The sequence below is a fragment of the Gymnoscopelus microlampas genome (assembly GCF_963454915.1).
Source record: "Gymnoscopelus microlampas genome assembly, chromosome: 13".
Taxonomy (NCBI): Eukaryota; Metazoa; Chordata; class Actinopteri; order Myctophiformes; family Myctophidae; genus Gymnoscopelus; species Gymnoscopelus microlampas.
Genome location: NC_139950.1, coordinates 4,757,335 through 4,781,477, shown reverse-complemented (window position 1 = coordinate 4,781,477; position 24,143 = coordinate 4,757,335). Strand labels below are relative to the sequence as shown.

Here is a 24,143-nt window from a genome sequence, read left to right as displayed (position 1 = left end):
AAAGATGAAGTGGATATTCTGGTTGGCGTTGTTTTCTGACCAGTCCAGAGTGTATTTCTGAGTTAAGACTGTTTTACCAATGCCAGCCACTCCCTTTGTCATCACTGTTTTGATTGTATTTTCTTCTCCAGGTAAAGGTTTAAGGATGTCATTTAATTTGATAGTTTTTTCTTGTCTGGCTGGTTTCCTGGATGCTGTTTCAATCTGTCTGACCTCATGTTCCATATTGACCTGTCCACTCCATCCCTCTGTGATGTAGAGCTCTGTGAAGATCTTAGTCAGAAGTGTTTTTTGTCCTTCTTTTGTGATCCACTCCAACAAACACTGAAACTTCTCCCTCAGAACAGACTTAAGTTGTTGTTGCCACTCAGCAGCAGGAGTTCCTAAATGATCAAAGAACAGAGGACATCAGTGCATGTTATGGTAAATGTGCTTCTCAAATGAGAGGTTTGGTTTTAATTCTAAAGTTAAAAGAAGATCATGTGAATGCTGCCGTATCTGCAGAGCTATGTTAAAGACTTCAATTTGATGTCAGATTATATAATAAATTGACAATGATGAACCACTTGAAAAAAAGAAAACAACAGTTAAAAAACAGTTGAAGATTCAGGCTTCCTATTGTTATTTATTTATTTATATATATATATATATATATATATATATATATATATATATATATATATATATATATATATATATATATATATATATATATATATATATTTGTTTTTATTCATCTTTAGTATTATATTATCACAATTAACCACTTAAACCCTATATATCGTACTTAGTTGACAGGAGTCCCACAGGGCTCCATAGTAGGTCCACTCGTTTTCACTCTAAACTAAATATCTTCACAGAAAGTAGCTGATCTACAAGCTCACAACATGCCGTACTTCAATGTGTTATGAGCTTTGTGTCCCGCCATTTTCCACTGAATTTACGCCTTAAAATAGGGACACTAGGTTCATGTTGTTTAATCACAGTGAATTACACTTACGTCCTTTATTATATTTGTAGCCAATCAAGAGAGAGAACCCCACAAAGATAATTTATCAGCTATAATTGTATTGTGTTCCAGTTCCAATTGTCATCATGAATCACAATTCATCATCAAGAAATTACACTTGTTTATCCTGTATCCAGCAGGAGTTCTCAAGAGTTTGTCTGACTGCTGAATTGTTTACAAGTACTCACATTGAGGAGAGCAGTCTGTGTCCTTGTTTAGCATGTTGTTGTTGTTGATAAAATAATAACAGCACAATCAAAAAACACTTTTGGTGGTAAACTTTAAAATAAAACCCATGTTATTGTGGATTCTAAATAAAAACCTATACATGTCAATGTAGGACAAAGATAAGCAAACTGAAAATGGTTGCTGAAACTGTTTAAACATCAGTTAAAATAATAACATAATAATAAACAACAGGTAGTAAGAGAAGAGAAACACACATACCAGGTTCTAGATCACTGTTCACGAATGATGTTGGATCAACTCTTGTTCTTAGGGGAATTCCTATACAAACATGCAAGCACACGCACGCACAACATATACACACCGCACAGAGACACAAAACAAATGTCAGTTATTTCCATGAACAAATGAGAAGCAGTTCTATGAGTAAATTAGAACTCTGCATCCAGCAGAAATATAAGTGAATTTTAAAAAGGGAAACACATAATAAATGTCTTTTAGCAGACCAGCCTCCATGTGGAGGTCTGAGCACAGGACCTGTCCTCCTTAACATGTCTTCACTTCTCTGATCTATTATTTGATCAAATAAAACACACAACAACCATGTTTTATGAAAGCTCTCTACAATTAATTTAGAGTGATGTTGCTGTTGTTGTTGTTGTCACAGTGAGATGGCAGCAGTCAAATAAGAAATGCATATAAAAACATTGTAAAATGACTATAGTCACTTGTGCATTTTATAGACAGAAACCATTTGCTTTCAATTTCTTCATCAGATTCATCATCATTGGCTGCATCAGAGTACAGAGAAAAGATCAGTTTAATTTCACGTTGTTACAGTCAAGTTAAGAAATCAACACCAGCTTCATTTTAGGGCTGCTGCAACTATCAGTTATTTTCTTTGCCTATTTTTCTATTGATTACTTTTTTAATTAATCTAATAGTTTAGAAGGGCATTATTTGAATATAAATGTATTTTTTAAATATATCATCAACCATTATTTTATACTTCATCGCACAACAATGTTGAAAATAGTAGATCTACAAGCCCACAATGCTTTGTGATGCATTGTGAGCTTGAAGATCTGCTATTTTCACTATTTTTTGTTTGTATGTTTAGAATTGCTTTAAAATTTTCATATGCAGCCTAATACGACCAAAATAGGGATCAGCTATTAATCAATTATTTCATTAAATGATTGATTATTGATTATGCTTTATAATTGATTAAGTTGATTAGTTTGATTTACTGCTGCATTCCTACTTCATGTTCTTGTTGGCTTTGTCATGTGAGGAGACGACCCAGATGCTAACAGTGAACTGTCAGATATACCAGCCACTGAAAGGTCACTTCACACACTTACAACTCTGTTTTATCACCTCTGGGTCCATATTTATCAAGCCTCTCGCGGTAGGAATATCAGTCCTAAGTTCCCAACAAGGTGATCCTACTTTAAGACACAGTAGCAGGAGGAATGTTGTCAATATTCATTTGTTAGCATGGAGCTCCTGTCTCCACCAGAATGTAGGAGAGCTCAAGAGCTAGAGAATAATATTGTACATACTCACACTGTGAAGAGTCAAAGTAAATTCTTAAGGTCATGTTTTTGTTTATTTTATTCTGTGAAAAGAATTATTGATGTCTTATTTCTTTGAATTTCCCTCTTCTAAGCTAGGGTCTCTGATAACACACAGGTTCATTCATTGCCCCACCACACAACGTCATGTATCCTAAAAATCTGGTAAATTCATGCAAATAGCTGCATTCCATGGAGTGGTCCTTGTCATGGATCAGATAGCACATTTAGATAATTGTCCCAAGCACAGATGAAGATAAATATGTGCATTGAAAAGTGATACCACAAAGTGGTTGTGGATGCAATTAACTACATACTCCTTGATGTTGTGTTTATTTATACATTTTGGCAAAGAAACTTTTGCCTATAACCTAAGCTATTTAGTTTAGTATATTCGTTTTCTGTTTTATGTATTCATTGATGTGGAAGACCAAACCTAAACAACCACTGCAGGTGTCCATAACCCATTAAAAGCAGGAAGGCATCTGTGTCATTTTAGATTTTAGCCATGTATAGCACATTGGGTCTCAAAGTGGGGTCCAGGGACCCCCAGTGGTCCTTGGGGAGGAGGGGGGGGGGGGGGTCCAGAGGGGTCCCTAGCAAAAGTAAAATATAGCATCACAATCATTTTAACCACTTTATCCATTATTTTGTACTTTGGATATTCAAAAATAGCAGATATACAAGGTCATAGCGCATACCTTTGTGATGAGCTTGTAGATCTGCCATTTTAAAAATATCAAGAACATTTGTGCAAATCTTTGACATTTTAAACTCAAATGCTTCTTTCTGGGGATCCCCCTGGAACAAAATATTTTGAGATGGGGGTCCGCGGCCAAATACATATAATTTTGGGTGGTCCTTGACATGAACAAGTTTTGAGCACCACTGATATAGCAACATAGGTTTTTCAGAAAAAACTTAGAATCAGTCTCAGGTCTTAATGGGTTAAGAGAGTCTTTCATTGTCAAGATCACACAGCTCGCAGCCTGTGAGGCATCACCGCTTTGTTGAAATATGTAACAGTGTAGCGGTGCAACAGTTAATCAAACTAATCGATTTAATCGATTATAAAAAGTTGATAATTGAATAAAACAATAAATTAATGTCATTATAGGTGTAAGTTTAAAAAAAATGTAATAGTGAGAATAGCAGATCTACAAGCTCACAACACATTGCGATGCGACGTGTTGTGAGCTTGTAGATCTGCCATTTTCACTATTTTAAAGTATAAAGTTATGATTTGTTGATATATAACGTTTCTCGATGAATGGATTAATTGGAAAAGTAATCGGTAATAGCTAAGAAAATAAACGATAGTTGCAGCATTACAACACAGATTGCTAACAACGCCAAGTATTCTCACAGGAATACTTTAAATACTCAATACTTGAGCTCAGGTTAATTATGAACACACACACATCATGTGTTATGGTTGTTTTGCTCATCCCTATGGATACTATTATTATTTTCATAATGACAATATTTTATAATTATTAATGTGGGAGTCCTGCACACATTTAAAAGAGCCGCCCTGTTAAGAGTGTGAGTTCTGATTGGAGTGTAGAGAAGTGTGGCTGCTTTGGTAATGACCGGCTTAGCTGTGATGCCAGGAAGCTAGGCTGATTATAAACAATCAGCAGACTGACAGCTTATTACAGCTGAGGCGTGTATGACTCCTGTGCTCTGTATGAACTAACACAATGCTTCATGAATAGTTTATGAAGATACAACGTTTCGTATCATACCTGATGAAGGTCCGAGCGACCGGAATGTTGTATCACTCAGTCTGCTGATTGTTTACAATCAGCCTAGTTTCCTACTCTCCAATCACAGCTATGCCGGTCATTAACAAAGCAGCCACACTCTTTACACTCCAATCAGAGCTCACACTCTTAACAGGGCGGCTCCTTTAAATACAGCTTCTCCACTCACTCGCTTGTTATAAGCAACTTTGGACTTGTTTTTCTGTAAAGTTGCTTGTAAATATTGGTAGTCATTTTGCCCTTTTTTCCTCAAGATTGTTTTGAAAATCGTAGATTTACAAGCTCACAACGTGACGCATTGTGGGCTTGTAGATCGTCTATTTTCAAATAGCTGACGCATATAGGTTTGAAGTGCTCATGTAGCCTAGTCGTTTCTTTTGGGCTTGTTTTCATAGACCTGTTTGCTTATTTATCTCGCGAAATCTGGCAATACTGGTCTGCTGCTGCTTTAGCTGCCTCCTCCACCCCAACCTCCACCTTTTGATCAGAGTCTGGCATAGGGTCAAATAGGGCATAGCAGTGGCGGCCATTTTCTGGTTCCACTTCAAAATAGTCAATGCATTTTTCCCATTGACATTTCCAAAAATATTTATATCAACTATTTTAAGCCTAGAATCAAGCCATCCAGGGTCCTGGTGAATCATGACCATAAAACGTTTGATTCTGTGAAAAAACTTTTTTGAAAACGGCAAAACAAAGGGTATTTATTAAATATGGTATATCATGTTCCTGACTGAACTGCTGTAAGTGACAGTGTGCAGGACCCCTCTTTCTTTCTCTTCTCAAGTTCATAACTCCTATATAAGCACCTGTCCATTTCAATAAGGACTTTTTCTACTAAATTATTATTATTATAAATTAGTTGGAGGTTCAACTCCAGACCAAGTCACATCACAAATTCCACAAATAAAATTCTCACACTCACGTTCAGGATCATCCACAGGCTCAGACCCATGTGAAGAAAACCTCTTCTGTATACGACCTGAGATAAAATTCAAACAGTGATAACATAACAGTGATATTAGGTTTCATGTGCAATCATGTGTGCGCTCGTGCGCCCACACCCACACACCCACACCCACACACACACACACACACACACACACACACACACACACACACACAATTCAATTCAAAGGGCTTTATTGGCATGAGAAAACATGCCACACACACACCTTTGACATTGCATGTAGCTGCTTAGCAGTAACTTTGAAAGCATACATTACAGTCATTTAGCAGATGCTTTTATCCAAAGCGACTTACAATAAGTGCATTCAACATATAGGTAGGGAACAAAACTACTAATCACCAGAAGTATTAAGTGCATTCTCTTCTAAACCAAGCAACTAAGAGTATACTTAGCGCTAAAGTAAAAGTGCAATATATTATCAGCTACCTACTTTCATAAACAGATGAGACAAAATAGGAAAATCAAATGAGCAAGAGCTAAAACAAATAAGTGTATCGAATAAACAAGATCCAATAAAATATAACAAGAGTTCAAGTTAACAACAAGTAGGCAAGGTGAAGAGGAAGGATAGTGTTTCCTGAAGAGGTGGGTTTTCAGCCTGCGGTGAAATATGGGCAGTGACTCCGCTGTCCTGACATCAGTGGGGAGTTCATTCCACCACTATGGGGCCAGAACAGAAAAAAGCTGTGACCGTGTAGATCGGCCAGAAGGACAACTGAGCGACGAGGCAACCAGCATGTTATGTGTAACTTAAAATCAGTAGAGAAACTTACCACGATATTTCACACCCAGCATCAAACCCACTGCAATGATGAGAGCAACAATAATGCCTCCAACAATCCCTCCCACAGGTGTCTGTTTCACAGGTTCAGGTTCTTAGGAGACAAAATAAACAATTACATTACTGGGTTTAATTTGCTTTCAATTCAAGAATAATAAACATGCTCTGCATTTAGTTGATCATTTTATTTGTTTAAATAATGGGAGTTCTCATGCCAATAAAGCCCTTTGAATTGAATTGAATTGAAATTGAGATGTCATCATTTTAAACACTCAGGTACATACAATAACTATAAGAGTATTTTCGTGTAGATGTGTAGCTGGTTGTATTTCTGGCAGGTCTTAAGGTCCTTACACACCGGGGCGATTTTTTCGTGCGAATAATGCGTTTTTAAAAAAAAACCTTATAAAGTCAATGGCTCCGTACATGGAGCAAAAAAGCGAAGCGAAAAAGCGTCTTTTAATTATTCGGAATGAGTCCGAATTTTGCGTATATTCGCTATATTCGCCGGTATGTAAGGACCTTAACTCTGCCAGCTGATCAGACTGAGTAGCCTGACTAATAGGCTAACGTCTTTATTTGTTCTATTTAACATGTTTTCTTTCCCTTTGCTGTCATTCTACCTCTATTCTCTCTTCTCACAGAATACTACAAAATGATGAAGCGCACACGGAAAGATAATTTCACCCACTGCTTTAGGGGTGAACGGGGTCGGTTGACGCACCCATTTCTATTTCCCTCCCTGCACAGAGATTAATTAATTTCATGTAACCATACTTTTTTGTGAACAAGAGACACTTGTCCTCTCCCATTACCCGCAGTCCGTTTTAATTTTAGTGAAACGAGTCGAACGCAATCGGTAAGTAAAGTGACGTTGCGCTACTCTCCGCACACGGCCGCCAGTCGGGGCGAATGGCGCATACATGGGGGGAGGACGGCGCGGTCGGATGAAATGTCCAATAACAAGCACATAAGTTACATTTCTGGCATCTAACTCTCATTGATGCTTCAGTAGAATCCTCCGAGCAAATGACCATGCTGATAGTCAAATAAATGTATCATGTTAATGTCGCCTCTGACTGTTTCCTCAACTTTGTGCCAAAACATGCGCCGTTCGTCCCTCCCTGTCTGTAATGCACCGAGTGGCTTAATGCGCCGTTCGTCCCTCCCTGCCCTCCCCGGATGTTTCGCTAGCTAGCACAAAAGCTAATGAATATTTTTCAATGGAACCTTCACTGAGAGTTAGCCCACAGATTAGCCTAACAGACAAAATCCATTTACAATCTTCACCAAATAAACACAGCAGTACAAATGGAAAACACTCAAATAGGGTATTTTTTACTACAGTGTGGAAATACACAAAAGTGGCTTCAACTCTGTCAATTTTGATCAGAACTGGGAAAAAATTTGTGTCTGATGTTTACGACCGAAGACGAAGAGGGTGACGTCGCCGGATGTGACGATTTTTTAGTGTAGCATGAAAAAAGGTCCGTGCGTCAACCGTCCCCCTGCGTCAACCGACCCCATTCTCCCCTACACTATAAGCTGTGATGTGACAAATACAACTGACTGTGATTCTTAGCCACAAGAAAATGAAACGCATGAAGTATAGATCAGTTTGAGATCATTTCAGAAACAATTATGACTTAAAACTTGAGGGTAAATTTCGCAAAGTTCTGATTGCATTCTTCCCTCCCTCTTTATTTTATCATCATCATCATCATCATCATCGTCATTATTATTGTGGGCTCGCTGCAGCGAGCCCACAAAAGTATGGCACCATATACTCCCACGTACTTTCACTTGAAAACTCCATTCAAAAAATACAGCTTACTGTGGACAAGTGTGCTTGTACTTTTCAGAAATTATTTGTAGTTTTTGAAATATTTAACTTTAAGCACCCAATGCATTTCCAATGGGTTTTGCTAGTGGGGAGAGAGAAGGACAGAGGAGAAATTCCCTGTGTTTTCGTACATTCACTGTGGCCGCATTTGTTACACTACAGACATGTTTTTTACATCACCAAGATGGCACGGGTCTGCTCTCCAATTTAATTAATAAATAATTAAATATCTAAGCTGTGTGATGTATACATTGTAAGTTAAGACCATTAATATAAACCCATGTCTCTCTTCACTCTAGAAATCAGTTCAACTGGTGCTAGATAGCTTGTCAGTCATTGGCTACAGTGGTGCTGCAAAGCAACTGAGTATATTTACTATGCAAGTGCTTTCAATGCACAGTTTAATTTTGAGGTCCTTTTACTTTCCTTTCCGTTTTTGTTACTTCTACTCCACTACAATGACAGCATTTGACAGCTTTAGTTACTTGTTACTTTGCAGAATTTATTATTAATACAAAACCTACAGTAACCACAAACAGCCGATCTACAATGTGACGCGTTATGAGCTTGTAGATCTGCTATTTTCTGAACATTGAGTACTTTTACTTTGGTACTCAAAGTATATTTTGATGCTAAGACGTTTGTACTCTGCAAGCTCTGACCCCCCCCCCCCCACACACACACACATACACACACCGTCATACTTCAACTATTCAAAAAAAGACGATCTAATCTACAATGTGATGCGTTGTGAGCTTGTAGATCTGCTATTTTGGGAAAACCTTGACAGTTTTTGGAAAGTGTGAGTACAGGGGGTGGCAGCGGCCGGATGGCAACTGCCAGGTTCCCAGTTCGATCCCGGGCTCCCCCAGAGTTAGTGTCGAAGTGTCCTTGAGCAAGATGATGAACCCCTAATTGCTCCCGATGAGCAGGTGCCTTGCATGGTTTCCTCCGTCATCGGTGTATGAATGTGTGTGTAAATGGGTGAAATTTTAACACTAATGGTGTGTATTGGTCAACATGACCTCACACAAGGCCCCCCCCCCCCCCCCACACACACACACACTGTAAACCATCGGAAATAGCTCATCTACAAACTCACTGGAGCCAGGGGGAAGCACAACACACCCATCACTCCTGCCCCCTACACCCCTCCATCCCCCCTTACCACCATCAGCTATGCAAGCAGGTGTGTAACTGATGACAATTGGGAGAATGATAACCGGTGCTCCCGATCTGATCAACCGGAGGCAAGTCTGCACCCACACACAACGCAAAGACAGAGATACAGAGTCAAACTGAATTTGTACTTTTTATAACTACATTTTTTGGCTTTAAAGCGAGCCCCCATTGTTTCTTTATAGGAACAATATTTTCTAGTTATTATTATTAATATCAATTATTAAGGAGAGAACTGACATAATACATTAATTTTAATTACTTACTTGGGATGTCAGATTCTATTCCAACAATGTAAAGTTAGTTAAAGATAATTAATTAATTGTTCCATACTTTACTGAGAGAGCACAGAAGCCAATCAAAATGTCATCCGCATTAGGGGCCAAAATATCAGTGTTGTCCCTGTAACACAGTGGATGCATTTCTACACATTGTGGAATAAACTACATACCTTTGTAAAACAGGTTGATTAAGGCATCACTCTGCTCCACACTGAACATGTTCTTCATTTCACAAAATAATTGTTTAACCTTCTTCCCTTCCTCATCGTTGGTGATATTAGACTCTTTAGAGTTCTGTCCAGAGTCAGATACCATCCATTCCCCTTCATCTTTCTTCCAGCGATAGGTGACCGGACCTGAATCTTTGATCATGTCCCCGTAACAGACGAGTACACAGCTGGTAGAGTTAGATGTACAAGGTTCCTTGATGGCCACTTTTGGCTTTGGAACTTTCTCTATTAGGAAGAAAGAGTGAACATAGCACAGAACAGACTGCAGTTAGAACATTATGCTGAGAAAAACACATGTTGGCTGTGAGATCTTCCGTAATGGTTGCGGTGCATATACATGCAGGGGGAGCAATGTGTTTTTTTTAATGCTATCCATTCATCCATTCAAAGCTATGAAATGTTGAGATCATCTCAACCTTATGCAAATGAGAAGCTAATTTTGGGCACAAGTCATTCAGATTGAATGAGACAGGGCAGCAATGGTTTTGTCAGTGACACACAGCACCACTTGAGATTGACAGAAATGAGACAAAGTTTATCATGGATATTATTAAGCGTCCAGATCTGAATGGATAGACAGGAGTTTATAAATGGCCCGCTGGCTCTGATGTGCTTTATAAACATTACTGGCCAGTGAAAATAATGCTTTAAAAAACAAAAAAGTTTTAAGTTGCTTGATTCAGTATTTAGATATTTGATATTCATTTTAACAGACACGCCCCCTTCCATACAAACCCATTGTAACTTCAAACTCCATTTGAACGATGATAGATTCATCGAAAACACTCGTGGAGTTTGAAGTTACAATGGTTTGTATAGGAAGGGGGCGTGTCTGATAAAATGAATATCAAATATCTAAATACTTAATCAAGCAACTTAAAAACTGTCTGAGTAGACGTTAGAATGACCAAACATGTTTGAAAATGAAATATCCCTTTAACATCTAATTTCACATTATTTCCTTGTGGTAGGCCTACTGTTGTTTTGTAATGATTTCTGTAAAATCGTCTGGGTAATTACAACATAGCATTTTTAGAGTTCGACCTCCGACATCATATTGGACAAAACCGAAGAATAAACCTTTTCACAGATGGGTAACTCTGCCCTGCCAAGCTAAAGTGCAGTAACTACGAGAAAAAAAAATCACTGAAAAAATGAAGGGATTCAACTACCAAATGATATATCGGCATATAAGTGATATTACACTAATTGTACATCTGTTCTTGAGGTAATTGTTTAATAATGAATTGCCCAGGTAATTGCCCAACCTGTGAATGTGATTACCCCTCTCACATGTATCTGTGCTGTTATGGTTAAACCCATTGGCTCAGTCGGTATAGAGCACTCGCCCTTTGACCACATGGCCATGAGTTCAATTCCGGGCACCGCCAACTCAGCGTATGAGTAGCATGGCTTGGGTGCCACAAGTCGTGCGGTCAGTACTGGGAGCTGATGGTAGTTGTCTCCCAGAGTTCTAGCGCATTGTGAAGCGGGGACAGACTCCTCCGCTCTGGCTGATACCTACAATAAGCCTCTCCGACCAACTACTTACTTACATTACTATTTCAGGTCAAATACAGTAGCTGAACTGACACAGCACTGATTATGTTCAGCATCACAATAAGTAACAGATAAAGTACAACACATAACCATGACATTTATCCTTCACAGAAAACAATCCATACTTACTGATCACTTGAACCTTCTTCCTGCTCTGCAGTCGGCCGTTTACCTCCACAGAATATTCTCCACTGTCTTCTATGGTCATGTTGTTGACGACCAATTTTCCAGTTTCTTTAATCAAATTTGTGCGGTTTCTATATGTCCCATAGTAATCTACATCAGGGCCAAAGCCCTGATCCCATTCTGCTACCTTATTGGGGCCATGTTTCCACAGGATGCCAGTGATGGGTTCAGTAACAGAGTTGGTATCTGGAAGCAATTCAAGGACTCCATCCCGTGGAATGTATGTCACATCTTGTTGGTCTGTGTGGAAAAAAATAAATAATAATAATTTCAGTCAAGTTGAACAGTTAAAGCTGTCGGGTTTAGAAGCACAATAAGCAGCTATATTAGACAAAAATAAAATTAAAAACATAAATGAACAAATACACCAAAACTCAACAATCTCCCCCACTGAGCCCAATTTGGCCCCACTGAGCCCACTTTGGCCTTGGTCCTTGAATGTGGACACGACGGCACAAGTATGCGGTGCGGTGCGGTGCGGTGCAGGGACTTCCAGTGGAAACCCAGCATAAAACTTGCCTGGATAAACCCTGAACTTCACATAGTGTGTGTGTGTGTGTGTGTGTGTGTGTGTGTGTGTGTGTGTGTGTGTGTGTGTGTGTGTGTGTGTGTGGGTGGGTGTGTGTGTGGGTGCGTGCGTGCGTGCGTGCGTGTGTGCGTGCGTGCGTGCGTTTGTGCGTGCGTGCGTGCGTGCGTGCGAGAAGTTGGCATCGTTGCATTCTTAAAATTCATGCAAGTTATGATATTGATATGTTATGCACACAGAAATGCTATAACACATCCATGCCAGTAAGGTAAGAGGTGAAGTATTCTACAGACATGTCAGATACTGTCTGTCTGTCTGTCTGTCTGTCTGCTCAACTAGTAGTGGTCCCACCAGACCCAGGATATAAATATTTCAATAGCAGGGAGACCAAATTAGCGTAATAACATTTTATTCAGAAAGTAAGTTACATCTTGTAGCTTCAAGTGATTAGAATATAGTATTCAATTCACTGTGCAACCATGCCATGCCAACCATACCATGGATGTTGCCTGAGGAATGTTTTTCACCACTTGCCAAAAACATGTCACCACATCAACATACTGTTCTCTAACGTCATCTTATCTATCACAACTGATCCTACAGAGCACACCACGGAGCGACTGCACACGCACGGACACTTACAAACAAACCATCCCACACCAATGACTGCTTTTTTACACCAACGTACACATTTCTACTTTCTACATGCACATATATACACTTGTCTACATTCCAAGGAGGCGTTTCGCCTCGTAAACTGTACAGCGATCTGATGACTATCTGACGACTTTGAAAGTCTTGCAGTGTGGGGGCATACTGTAACTAGGCTACTGATGTTATCCTATTAAGCCTGTAAAGCATGCCCTCAACTACAGTCACATGTAAGAAATGTAGCACATGTGTAAATAAATACACAATTCACATATTGTATAAACATTTTAAAACTCCCTAGAATACAGTGGAGACCATCAGAAAGAACCAAAACATAACAATAGAGAGTAAATCTCAACAAGTCACAGATATAGTTTGGCTTTTTTTTAAATAGTAATGAGAATAGAGGCCAGGAGAAAATGACAACATCTGTCTATTGTACGTCTATTCTAAATGATATGTAGCCTATTATGCACTAATAACACAAACTGACTTTGTGTGTGGTGTGTATCCGGACCAATATATTCAATAACCATAATACTAAAATTGATCAGTTTCAAAATCATAATCTCCTCCTCCAAACAGAGTGATGTGGCCACAACTCAGTATATAAAGTATTGTATGCATTTTGCAACTCAGTAAATACAGTATTGTATGCACTATATGAATCAGTAAACTAGAAAGTACTGTTCCTGAAGAAACAGTGTGGGATCGCTAAGAATGTTGCAGGTATTGAGTATTGATAGTGTTATAGGTTTGAAAGGTTTGAAAGGTTTGAAAGGTTTAAAGGGTTTGAAGGGTTTGAAAGGTTTGAAAGGTTTGAAAGGTTCTAAAGGTTTGAAAGGTTCTAAAGGTTTGAATGGTTTGAAAGGTTCTAAAGGTTCTAAAGGTTCTAAAGGTTTGAAAGGTTCTAAAGGTTCTAAAAGTTCTAAAGGTTTGAAAGGTTCTAAAGGTTTGAAAGGTTTGAAAGGTGTGAAAGGTTTGAAAGGTGTTAAAGTATTAGTGTTAAACGTTTTTATAGTGTTGGCAGTGTTGAATAGTGTAAAATGTATTTTTTTAGGGTAAAACAGTGATAGCTAGGTTCTAATAGGCGGTTGCTAGGGTCTAATAGGTGGTTGTTAGGGTAAAACAGGTGGTTACTAGGGTAAAACAGGTGGTTGCTAGGGCCTAATAAGCGGTTGCTAGGGTCTAATAGGTGGTTGCTAGGGTCTAATTGGTGGTTGCTAGGGTAAAACAGGTGGTTGCTGGGGTAAAACGGGTGGTTGCTAGGGTAAACAGGTGGTTGCTAGGGTGTAATACGTGGTTGCTAGGGTCTAATAGGGGGTTGCTAAGGTTTAATATGCAGTTTATATGGTCTAATATGCGGTTGCTAGGGTACAAAAGGTGGTTGCTAGGGTAAAACGGTGGTTGCTAGGGTATAATAGGTGGTTGCTAGGCTCTAATATGGTGTTGTTAGGGTATAATAAGCAGTTGCTAGGCTCCACTGTGGCTAAATAGCATTTCTCCATTGAAATGAATGGGATTGTTTTAGCAGTAAAAAGTGAAATATCTCTAAAAGTACAAATTATTTCAAAAATTCAAATGGTAGCCAATATGTCCTAAGTAGGCTGAACGTTATAGAGTTGGAACGGAGTTTCTAGCTAAAAGTATGAATTTCCCCATTGAAATTAATGGGCTTTTTTTAGAAGTAAAAAGTGCAATATCTCTAAAAGTACAAATGATTTCAAAAATTTGAATGTAAGCCGACATGTCCTGAGTAGGCCGAACGTTGAAGAGTTGGAACGGAGTTTGTAGCTAAAAGTATGAAGGACTAGTTAGGTGCCAAAAAACAGGGGTGACATAAATAAATATTGACAATAACAGTAGTGTGATCGCTTTAGCGATCCCACAATAACAGTAGTGTGATCGCTTTAGCGATCCCACAATAAAGTATTGTATGTGCTATATGGGGCCAGGAGGTTCTGTTACAGTTCCCCCAAATATCAGAATGAGCAAGTCACGTGATCTAAGTCAGGCAGAGGTTCCCAAACCTTTCAGCTCAAGAAAAGATACATTTGTCGTCAAACTTACACAAATTTACTATGAAGCCCGATTTCGGAGTGAAAACAGCAATCAACACATCACAATGTGACATGTTGTGAGCTTGTAGATTAGCGAATTTCACTATTTGTTAGATTTGTATGCGGTGCCAGCTGCTTCTACCCGTGGTCGTGTGTCTTTGTGGGTTTGTCTGAGCACGGCATAAACAGCTGCAGCTTGCAGCTGATTGCAACACAAAGATCCTATCCTACACTTCCGCAAGGTGTCCGGTGTTTATCTGTTCACCTCCTAATAGCACAATAATGCATTGCATGCCATTCAATAAACTACATTTAATGCTTTCAACTTTCCTTTCAACTTTCATTAAAACTGAGATGTTGCCCCTGATTTTGCCTAGTATAGAGCGGCCCTACTGTGCATGTGTCAAAGCCCTACAGCCACAGCATTCTGCACAGCCGCCACAGATGCACACGTGCAGGACTCGCGCATAAGCATTTCACTGCAGTGTTGACTACAAACAAGTCATGCCACCAGCAACGAGTGGACAGGAGAAGCCCTATTAGTGCACAGGAGAATTCTGTTAGTGTGTGACTGTGTGTGTGTGTGTGTGTGTGTGTGTGTGTGTGTGTGTGTGTGTGTGTGTGTGTGTGTGTGTGTGTGTGTGTGTGTGTGTGTGTGCGCGTGCTACACCTACAGAAACAGGTAATTACGGTATGTCAACACGTTGCATGTGTGTGCGTTTTGCACACGTGCATGTCCATGTCCGTGCACAAATTACGTGGGGATTGTCTTTGTGTACACACACACACACACACACACACACACACACACACACACACACACACACACACACACACACACACACACAAAGAGCAACATCGCCAGGGGGGAGGAATCGCCTGCTAAGTGCTATCCACACACACACACACACACACACACACACACACACACACACACACACACACACACACACACACACACACACACACACACACACACACACACACACACACACACACACACACACACACACATACATTTTCAGCTTTGCACAGCTGCCATGAGAAAGATGGCCACAGAAAGACACACACCAGGTCAATGGAGCAGCCTCCAGTCACAGGTAACTATGCATGTTATCACATTAACCCTGTACGGCATTGTGTCCTTGACACATTTTAATTTCCTGCCTCAATAACAATATAACATTGTCAGATATAATATATTCTATATATTACGTATCATTAGCTGTACTTCAGAACATAAATTAAAACTATCTTTACTTTGCGGCAGAGAATGAGACGGACCCGGTCATTGGAGACGCCTCAGGCCACAGGGTACTACTCATCTTTTCCCATCAACCCTGTAATGCATTGCATCCACTACACTGACATTTTAATTGACTACGTTAACAGCATTATCAAACATACTTTGTCCCATAGATAACATATATGTACAATTTTTGTATTTGGGTACAACAATTGATTCCAAGCTGACATGGAATTCCATCCCTGATGCCATCTATAAGAAAGGTCAACAGAGGCTGCATTTTATTCGCAGACTGAGACAGTATGATGTGGAAAAAAATGTAATGGTACTCTTCCATCGATCCTTCGTGGAGAGTGCACTGACTTTCTGTTTTGTTTCCTGGTAGGCCTATGGCTCATTATCATTGGTTAATAAGAACAAACTCCATAAAATCATCAATGTATCCAGCAAGATTGCTGGGGTACGACATGAGAGTATGGCAGCAATGTATGAGACCCGGGTGCTTAGGAAGGGGAGAGCTATTGCTCGGGATAGAACGCACCCGTTATACAGTCAATACCACCTTTTACCATCAGGACGATGGTACACAGTGCCAATGTTGCAGGCTAGGGCTTCAAGATCATTTGTCCCTACAAGTATAGGACTCCTGAACAAACAGGCCCCATCTCAGTTCTGTGCATAAAATGTAATGTGATGCCTCTTGAACCATGACTGGTTGCCTTGTCTAGTTGTATGTATTTTGTAATTATGTTATGTGTTTGTGATTTTTTGTATCCTGATGGCTGCTTGGCACAAAATGAATTTCCGCAAGGACAAATAAAGTATCTATCTATCATATATATACAGTTTATCATTACTTCTAATAAATATATATATTAAAAATATATTTACAGCTACCTTCTCTTCTCAGCTGAACGCTGTGTAATGTATTGTAGCGACTAAACTAATTTACTACATGAACACAAACACAATCATGTCATATTATGCAAACTTTTGACAACTCCCACCATCACTCTATTAAAAGGAAAGGTAAGTGATATGTTTTGGTTAAAACAAAACGTTTTCTGTTAAAATGTTAAAGCACTATATTCTGAAGTAATCATTGCTATAGAGTGTTTGTTCAGTAACAGATGTCTCCCTGTCTCTCCAGCTCTTTAATAAAACAGAAAATAGTTGTTCAGGTAGGTGACAAACTTTCAGCCAATCAGGAGTACCCATTTATCAGCTTAATTTTTTATAGTGTTCCAGTTCCAATTGTGTCTGCTAATTTCTTAGTGTCATCACTTCCAATTTCACTTGTTTAATCTGTATCCTGTCTGAGTTCTCTATCCTGATTGGATAAAATTTGTATCCTGACCTGAAAAAGCATTTTCTGTTTAATAAAGAGCTGGAGAGACATAGAGACTCATGTTCCTGAACAAACACTCTATAGCAATGATTACTATCAGAATATAGAGCTATTTAACATTATTTTAACCAAAGAAAATCACTTACCCTACTTTAATAATTCATGCATGATGATGCCCTCGCTAGCTTTGCAGAACGACTATCACAAAGGACCAAACAAAACAACAGAAAACATCAGAAGAGCCCGGACACCACCATAACAACGTATAAATATTGATCTATTTCATATACCAAAGCTGGGTGTATTTCATACCGTGTTGACATGTTCCCGTGGGAGACGTCAAAAGGTTATGTTGGCAATAAATCCTTCAGTTATGGCAAAATCCAACTCAAACCATTCATGGACCCCCCTCCCCTCCTGCACTAACATCTACACAGTCTACACAGTCAAGGCAATTCTTAGAGAACATCAGACAGTTCAATGGCTTGGTCTAGCACAATAAAGTTTTTGGACCAAAGCCATTCAAGGTGAGAGGCCAGATGAGAGAGACTCCCTTAGCAATCTTTCCTGCAGCACAAACAAACCCAAATTCTCTCAAATCTTTGATCACATTTGATTGCTACAACATGGTGCTTTTTAGCGGTGCCAACCGCTCTATACGTGGCTTTGACTCGGTGTCTGTGTGTCTGTCTGTGTGTCTGTGTGTCTGTGTGTATGAGCCCGGGATGAGCACGGCAAAGAAGCAACACATACAAACACACGCACACGCACACGCACACACACACACACACACACACACACAGACTTGGAGATTGCCTATGCCATCTCTCCTCTCATTTGCCACACGTGCCACCGGTTATCAAAGAGGGGTCCAGGGACCCCCAGGGACGTCCGCCCGTATGAGCACGGGATGAGCACGGGATTTTAAACAGCTATAACTCCAGTTTGCAGCATGCCACCAACTCCAAATTTGGTATGTGGACTTAGACCACCAATACGGGCCGAGCATGAATTGCTCAAGCCCCGCCCCCTATGTCTTCCCATTGGCTGGCCTTTAAACAGCCATAACTCAAGTTCGCAGCATGCTGCATGGACTAAAACCACCAATAGGGACGAACTGTAATTACTTAAGCCCCGCCCCCTCTGTCTGCCCATTGGCTGGGCTTTAAACAGCCATTATTCCAGTTTGCAGCATGCTACCAAGTACAAATTTGGTAAGTGGACTCAGACCACCAATAGGGACGAACTGAAATGAGTTAAGCCCCGCCCCAAAGGCACCGCTTCCTTCACACAGGGTGTGATTTTTTCTAGTTACACTAGAAAACACTAGCAAACAGGAGTCACGGTACACACGCGCGCGCACGCACGCACGCACGCACGCACGCACGCACGCACGCACACACACACACACACACACACACACACACACACACACACACACACACACACACACACACACACACACACACACACACACACACACACACACACACACTTTCAGCTTCGCACGAGAAAGATGGCCACAGAAAGACACACCCCAGGTGAATGGAGCAGCCTCCAGCCACGGGTAACTATGCATGTTATCACAGTAACCCTGTAAGGCATTGTGTCCTTGACACATTTTAATTCACTGCCTCAATACCAATACAACATTGTCAGACATAATATATTCTATATATTACGTATCATTAGCTGTACTTCAGAAATTAAAACTATCTTTACTTTGCAGCAGCGAATGAGACGGACCCGGTCATTGGAGACGCCTCAGGCCACAGGGTACTACTCATCTTTTCCCATTAACCCTGTAATGCATTGCATCCACTACACTGACATTTGAATTGACTATGTTAGTATAACAGCATTATCAAACATACTTTGTCCCATAGATAACCTATGTGTACAGTTTATCATTACTTCTAATAAAATATTTACAACTACCTTCTCTTCTCAGCTGAACGCTGTGTAATGTATTGTAGCGACTAAACTCATTTACTACATGAACACATAAAATCTTTGCTTCTGGGGGTCCCTGGAACAAAATATTTTGAGATGGGGGTCTGTGGCCATAATTGTGGGTGGTCTTTGACATGAAAAAGATTGAGCACCACTGATATTATAGCAATATACAGCACGTTCTTTTTTCTTTAAAAAACTGTTTAAGAACGGATTAAGAAGACATTTGCAGAATCCCCAGAAGCAAAGTTTTGAGTTAAAATGTTTGCTTTAAAAAATATGATTATATTCAAAGATTTGCACACATTTTCACGATCAAAAAAAAAAAGCAGATCTACAAGCTCATATCGCGGCACTCGGTGCCGCGCTATGAGCTTGTAGATCTGCTATTTTTGAATAGCCAAAGAAATCTAAAATGACACTCAGATTCCCGGTTCCCGGTCTTAATGGGTTAATGTGCAGAAGTAGAAGACCAGAGAATGTATATACATTCATTCATACATACATTACATACAGTAGATATATATATATTCTACTATGGTCATCGAACTTTGAAAAGGATGGGGGGGACCAATCAGGATTGTACCTGCCTGGTGGTAGGCGTGTTTAAAATGGCCACGAGTGTACCTTCACATTGCTGTATGGAAGTGTATCATTAATATATACAGTACCACAAACAAATAGGTACAAATACTATTACTGGTATAAATGTGATGCACTGAAACAATCAAAACGCCATCATTTTGGTTTTGAAACCATGATTAAAACAGACGTGAGTCAGGTGTGTCCATGTTATAAATGTTTTACTCCTACCTGATGTCAGTATGAGTCCAGCTGCTGTCAACAGACAGACGAACCATGAAGCTCTGAGGAGACGATCCTTCATGTTGATGATCGATAACTGATCGTCAATACGCTACACAACAACTACACACAACAGAACCACACACAAACGGTATTGGGCGGATTTATTTTCCGTCTCTTGTAAGACAGACCACGCCTTACTAGATCAAAATGTAACGTGCCCTTTATCTCCTCATTCGTGCAGTGGTGGAAAGTAACTAAGTACATTTACTTAAGTACTGTACTTGAGTACAATTTTGAGGTATTTGTACTTTACTTGAGTATTTCCAATTTCCAGTAGGGTACCCCACTGCATCTCAGACGCAAATATTGTACTTTTACTCCACTACAATTATTTAAAAACTTTAGTTACTTTTCAGATATAAATGATGATATTATAAGACATACATTAACCACTTCAGCCCTATTTTATACCTAGGCTATTTTAAAATAGCAGATCTACAAGCTCACAACGCGTCGCATCGCGATGCGTTGCAAGCTTGTAGATCTACTATTTTCAAACATTAGCACTTTTGGTACTTTAAGTAAATTTTGATGCCACTATAATCTGTACTTTTACTCGAGTCAATTTTTAATTCTGGCCTTTTACTTGTAACTGAGTATTTTTATATGTATAATTTTATATATATAATTTTATGCATTATTGATACTTTTACTTAATTAAATAATTTGAGTACTTTTTCCACCACTGCATCGTGTCCTCATTCCCTCCCACTCTATTCTGAGTTCCCAGAAGTTTTCGCCAGCTCTGGCGAGGAACTTCTGGGCCAGAGCCCTGGTATTTGTGGGCGGGATGTACCTTACGCTCTGAATCTGAGCGGACACGCCTCTTACCGGTCTGAGAGCTGTGCAACTCGTCTAAAAAGTCCGACGAGAGGCAAACAGCAGTACACAACAATGGCGGCCGAAATTTCTCAAGGGGAAATTGCTTCCCGTCGATCCTATTTAGATGCAACACCCACTGCATGTGGATCCCGCCCCCTTTTCTTCATTGGCTGTTGATTTGAATCACAACGCAGTGGCCGCGCCCCTGCTGTCCAAGCTCCGACGCTAACCCTCCCAGACTACTCCCACTCAGACTGCTTCTCTGTAGAACAGGTGTAGTGACATTTTCCAACAGCCCAGTCAGTCTCACTCAGCCTTCACATGAACACACATTCACATTATCATTAATAATCTACTTCCAAAAGGCTGCCAATGAAAACACATTTGAACGTCAGAAACTCTATTGATAGCATAATGTACATTATTCACAGTGGCTCTCGGCGTGGGGTCCGGGGGTCCCCAGGGGTCCTTGAGGGTGTTCCAGTGGGTCCCCTGCTAAATGACTGATAGTTAATGGTCACCATGTAGAAGTAAACTAGAGAACGTGCAACATTATATTATACAGTATCTACAGTACATAGATACACAGACAGTAACAGTGTTCCTGACCAAATGACAGACTGTACCAGCTCACATCATGTCCAACAATAAGAAATGTAATACATCAGTCATTGGGATCTCTAGAGGGGGAAAAAATAAGATCCTTAGCCTTTTTAGCATCCTGAAGTCCCTGAAATTACCAGTGATGGGCAAGCTACTTGGAAAATGTAGCAAGCTACACTACTAGTTACTCTCGATTAAATGTAGCTCAACTACAACGGAAGCTATCGTCAGAGAAATGTAGTAAGCTACACTACAAGCTACATGGCAAAAGTAGCTAGCTACATCGACACTACTTTTTTTTTTTTTTTATTTTTTTTATCAATTTTTTTTATTTATTTTTCAAATAAAGCAAACAGGTGAGATCACCAAAGCACACAAGGCTATAAACAGGGAAAACCAAGACAAAAACAAAAAAATAAAATAAAAAATACAAAATACAAAATAAAAAATAAATAAAAAATAAATAAAACACTACTTTTTTAAATCACTTTTTTTTATCAACTTCATGATCAAGAACAACTTTCCACCAAACAAATAGGCAGGCAAAAAACTGCCCAGTTTGATTGTTTATTATAATGTATAATGTGTGATGTCAAACAAAACTGTCATTTTCAAATAATAATATTCCTATATATTCCTCATTTTGTAAGTAAAATCAATTGATCAATTTAGACTGTATTTAAATCCAAATAAATGTATATAAAAGATATGAATTATCAACACTGCTCTAGATCAGTTGTTCTCAACGTTTTCAGGCCGTGACTCCTAAAAATAATCATATTTGAACTGGGGACCCCTCAAAATAATCAAATTTGAACTGGGGACCCCTCAAAATAATCATATTTGAACTGGGGACCCCTCAAAATAATCAAATTTGAACTGGGGACCCCTTAAAATAATCAAATTTGAACTGGGGACCCCTCCAAATAATCAAATTTGAACTGGGGACCCCTCAAAATAATCAAATTTGAACTGGGGACCCCCCAAAATAATCATATTTGAACTGGGGACCCCCCAAAATAATCATATTTGAACTGGGGACCCCCCACCCTGACAAGCACTTGGAATGTAGGAGTTGAGGCATTATTTAGTTTGACTTGGTTCCACAGATACAAATTGTGAAAATAGCAGATCTACAAGCTCACAATGCGAAGCCTTGTGAGCTTGTAGATCTGCTATTTTCAAAATGTTTTCCTCTTTCTTATATTATTTGATTATTTGGCCAATATCTGACACAGTTTTTATAGTATAGTTTGTTGATTGTAATGGTCTACTTTTTTCCTCTTTTTTTGTATTAAAAAGGCCTTAAAAGTCCATAAATGCCAAATGGTCACTTCACTGTCATATCATGTGGGGACCCCCCTGGGGATACCGACCCACAGGTTGAGAACCACTGCTCTAGATGATCTTTTCCCTCTTATGTAGCCTACTGTATGTCTTTATTTTAGTTTGCCTTTTCTTTTCCCCACCCCATAATATTATTCATGTTCTGCCTAAACTAAAGTGAAAAACAGCAGCTATCTGTTATCTGTTGACAAAAAAAAGGGCATTGACTAGTGTGCTGTTTGGGAACAGTTGACAATGGTTATGTAAAGCTTTTCATCAGCTTATTTGGGGCTTATTTTTATAGACCTGGTTGCTTGTTTCTTTCGCACAATTTGGCAACACTGCTTCTAATGGCTAACAAAACTAGCTGGCTCCGTCTGTGATCATAGAGTAATAATATATCGTCTGTGATCCATGCTCTGTGGCTGCTTTCAACAGCCATGGCTGGGACGGTGGATAGATCTTTCTGTTACTGTATGATCCATCTAAAAGTCCCGCATACAGCTGAAAAGTATTGCGGACACGTTATTATGGATATCCCACTGCGCAACGCGGACTGCTCTTCATGTGGTCTCACTGGTCTGTGTTTTGATTTCCTTCCTGGTTTGGCATGCATGACCCGCCCTATCCTGGCTCTGATTGGCCTACCCGTAATGTTCCCTACCCAATCGTGAGTCGTCATATCTAAACCAACCAATCACCTCCGTGGATTTCTTTTTTCTTCACAAAACTATTTAGCAGTCAACTTTTCTCCAGTGAGAGTAGCGTGTAGCGATGATGGACGTTACATCACTACTTGGGTCTAAAAATAGCTACACTACAGAAAACGCTACTTGGTTCAAAAGGAGCGACGCTACCGTCACGCTACTGGGAAATGTAGTTAAGCTATGTAGCGTCGCTACTTGTAGCTCGCTACTGCCCAACACTGGAAATTACTACATAGAGCACTTAGAATACATAATAGTTCACAGCTAATAATTGTATGCATTCTATTATTTATCATTTTATTTAGTATTATAACATGTTGACGTGGGGAAGTACTGATCTAGTAAATGAAACATAATTCATAACTTTTAGCATAGTTGGAATAATAAAGTGTGTTTGTAACTAAATCCCAAGGCACCTGAACTTGTCTCCCAGTGTTCCTCTGCACACTGTTTGGGGACCACCTCT

At 39.6% G+C, this 24,143-nt stretch overlaps 1 protein-coding gene across 3 annotated transcripts in view; it reads right to left on the bottom strand.

The window, feature by feature from the left end:
- The window catches only part of LOC311058247 (NACHT, LRR and PYD domains-containing protein 12-like), a 46,197-nt gene extending 25,815 nt beyond the window's left edge, over positions 1 to 20,382 (bottom strand). The window contains exons 1-7 of one of the 3 annotated variants that reach the window (XM_084075619.1): positions 20,166 to 20,382; positions 11,512 to 11,808; positions 9,763 to 10,047; positions 6,282 to 6,383; positions 5,464 to 5,520; positions 1,457 to 1,516; positions 1 to 383 (exon numbers count right to left, since the gene is read on the bottom strand). The exon at positions 1 to 383 is cut by the window's left edge and continues 1,391 nt beyond it. In XM_084075619.1, coding sequence (XP_083931745.1) covers positions 1 to 383; positions 1,457 to 1,516; positions 5,464 to 5,520; positions 6,282 to 6,383; positions 9,763 to 10,047; positions 11,512 to 11,808; positions 20,166 to 20,238 — 1,257 coding nt within the window. In that variant the 5' untranslated portion in view covers positions 20,239 to 20,382. The remainder of the gene's footprint in view (positions 384 to 1,456; positions 1,517 to 5,463; positions 5,521 to 6,281; positions 6,384 to 9,762; positions 10,048 to 11,511; positions 11,809 to 20,165) is intronic. The other 2 variants (XM_084075617.1, XM_084075618.1) reach the window with 2 other exon arrangements.
- Positions 20,383 to 24,143: the final 3,761 nt, after the last annotated feature.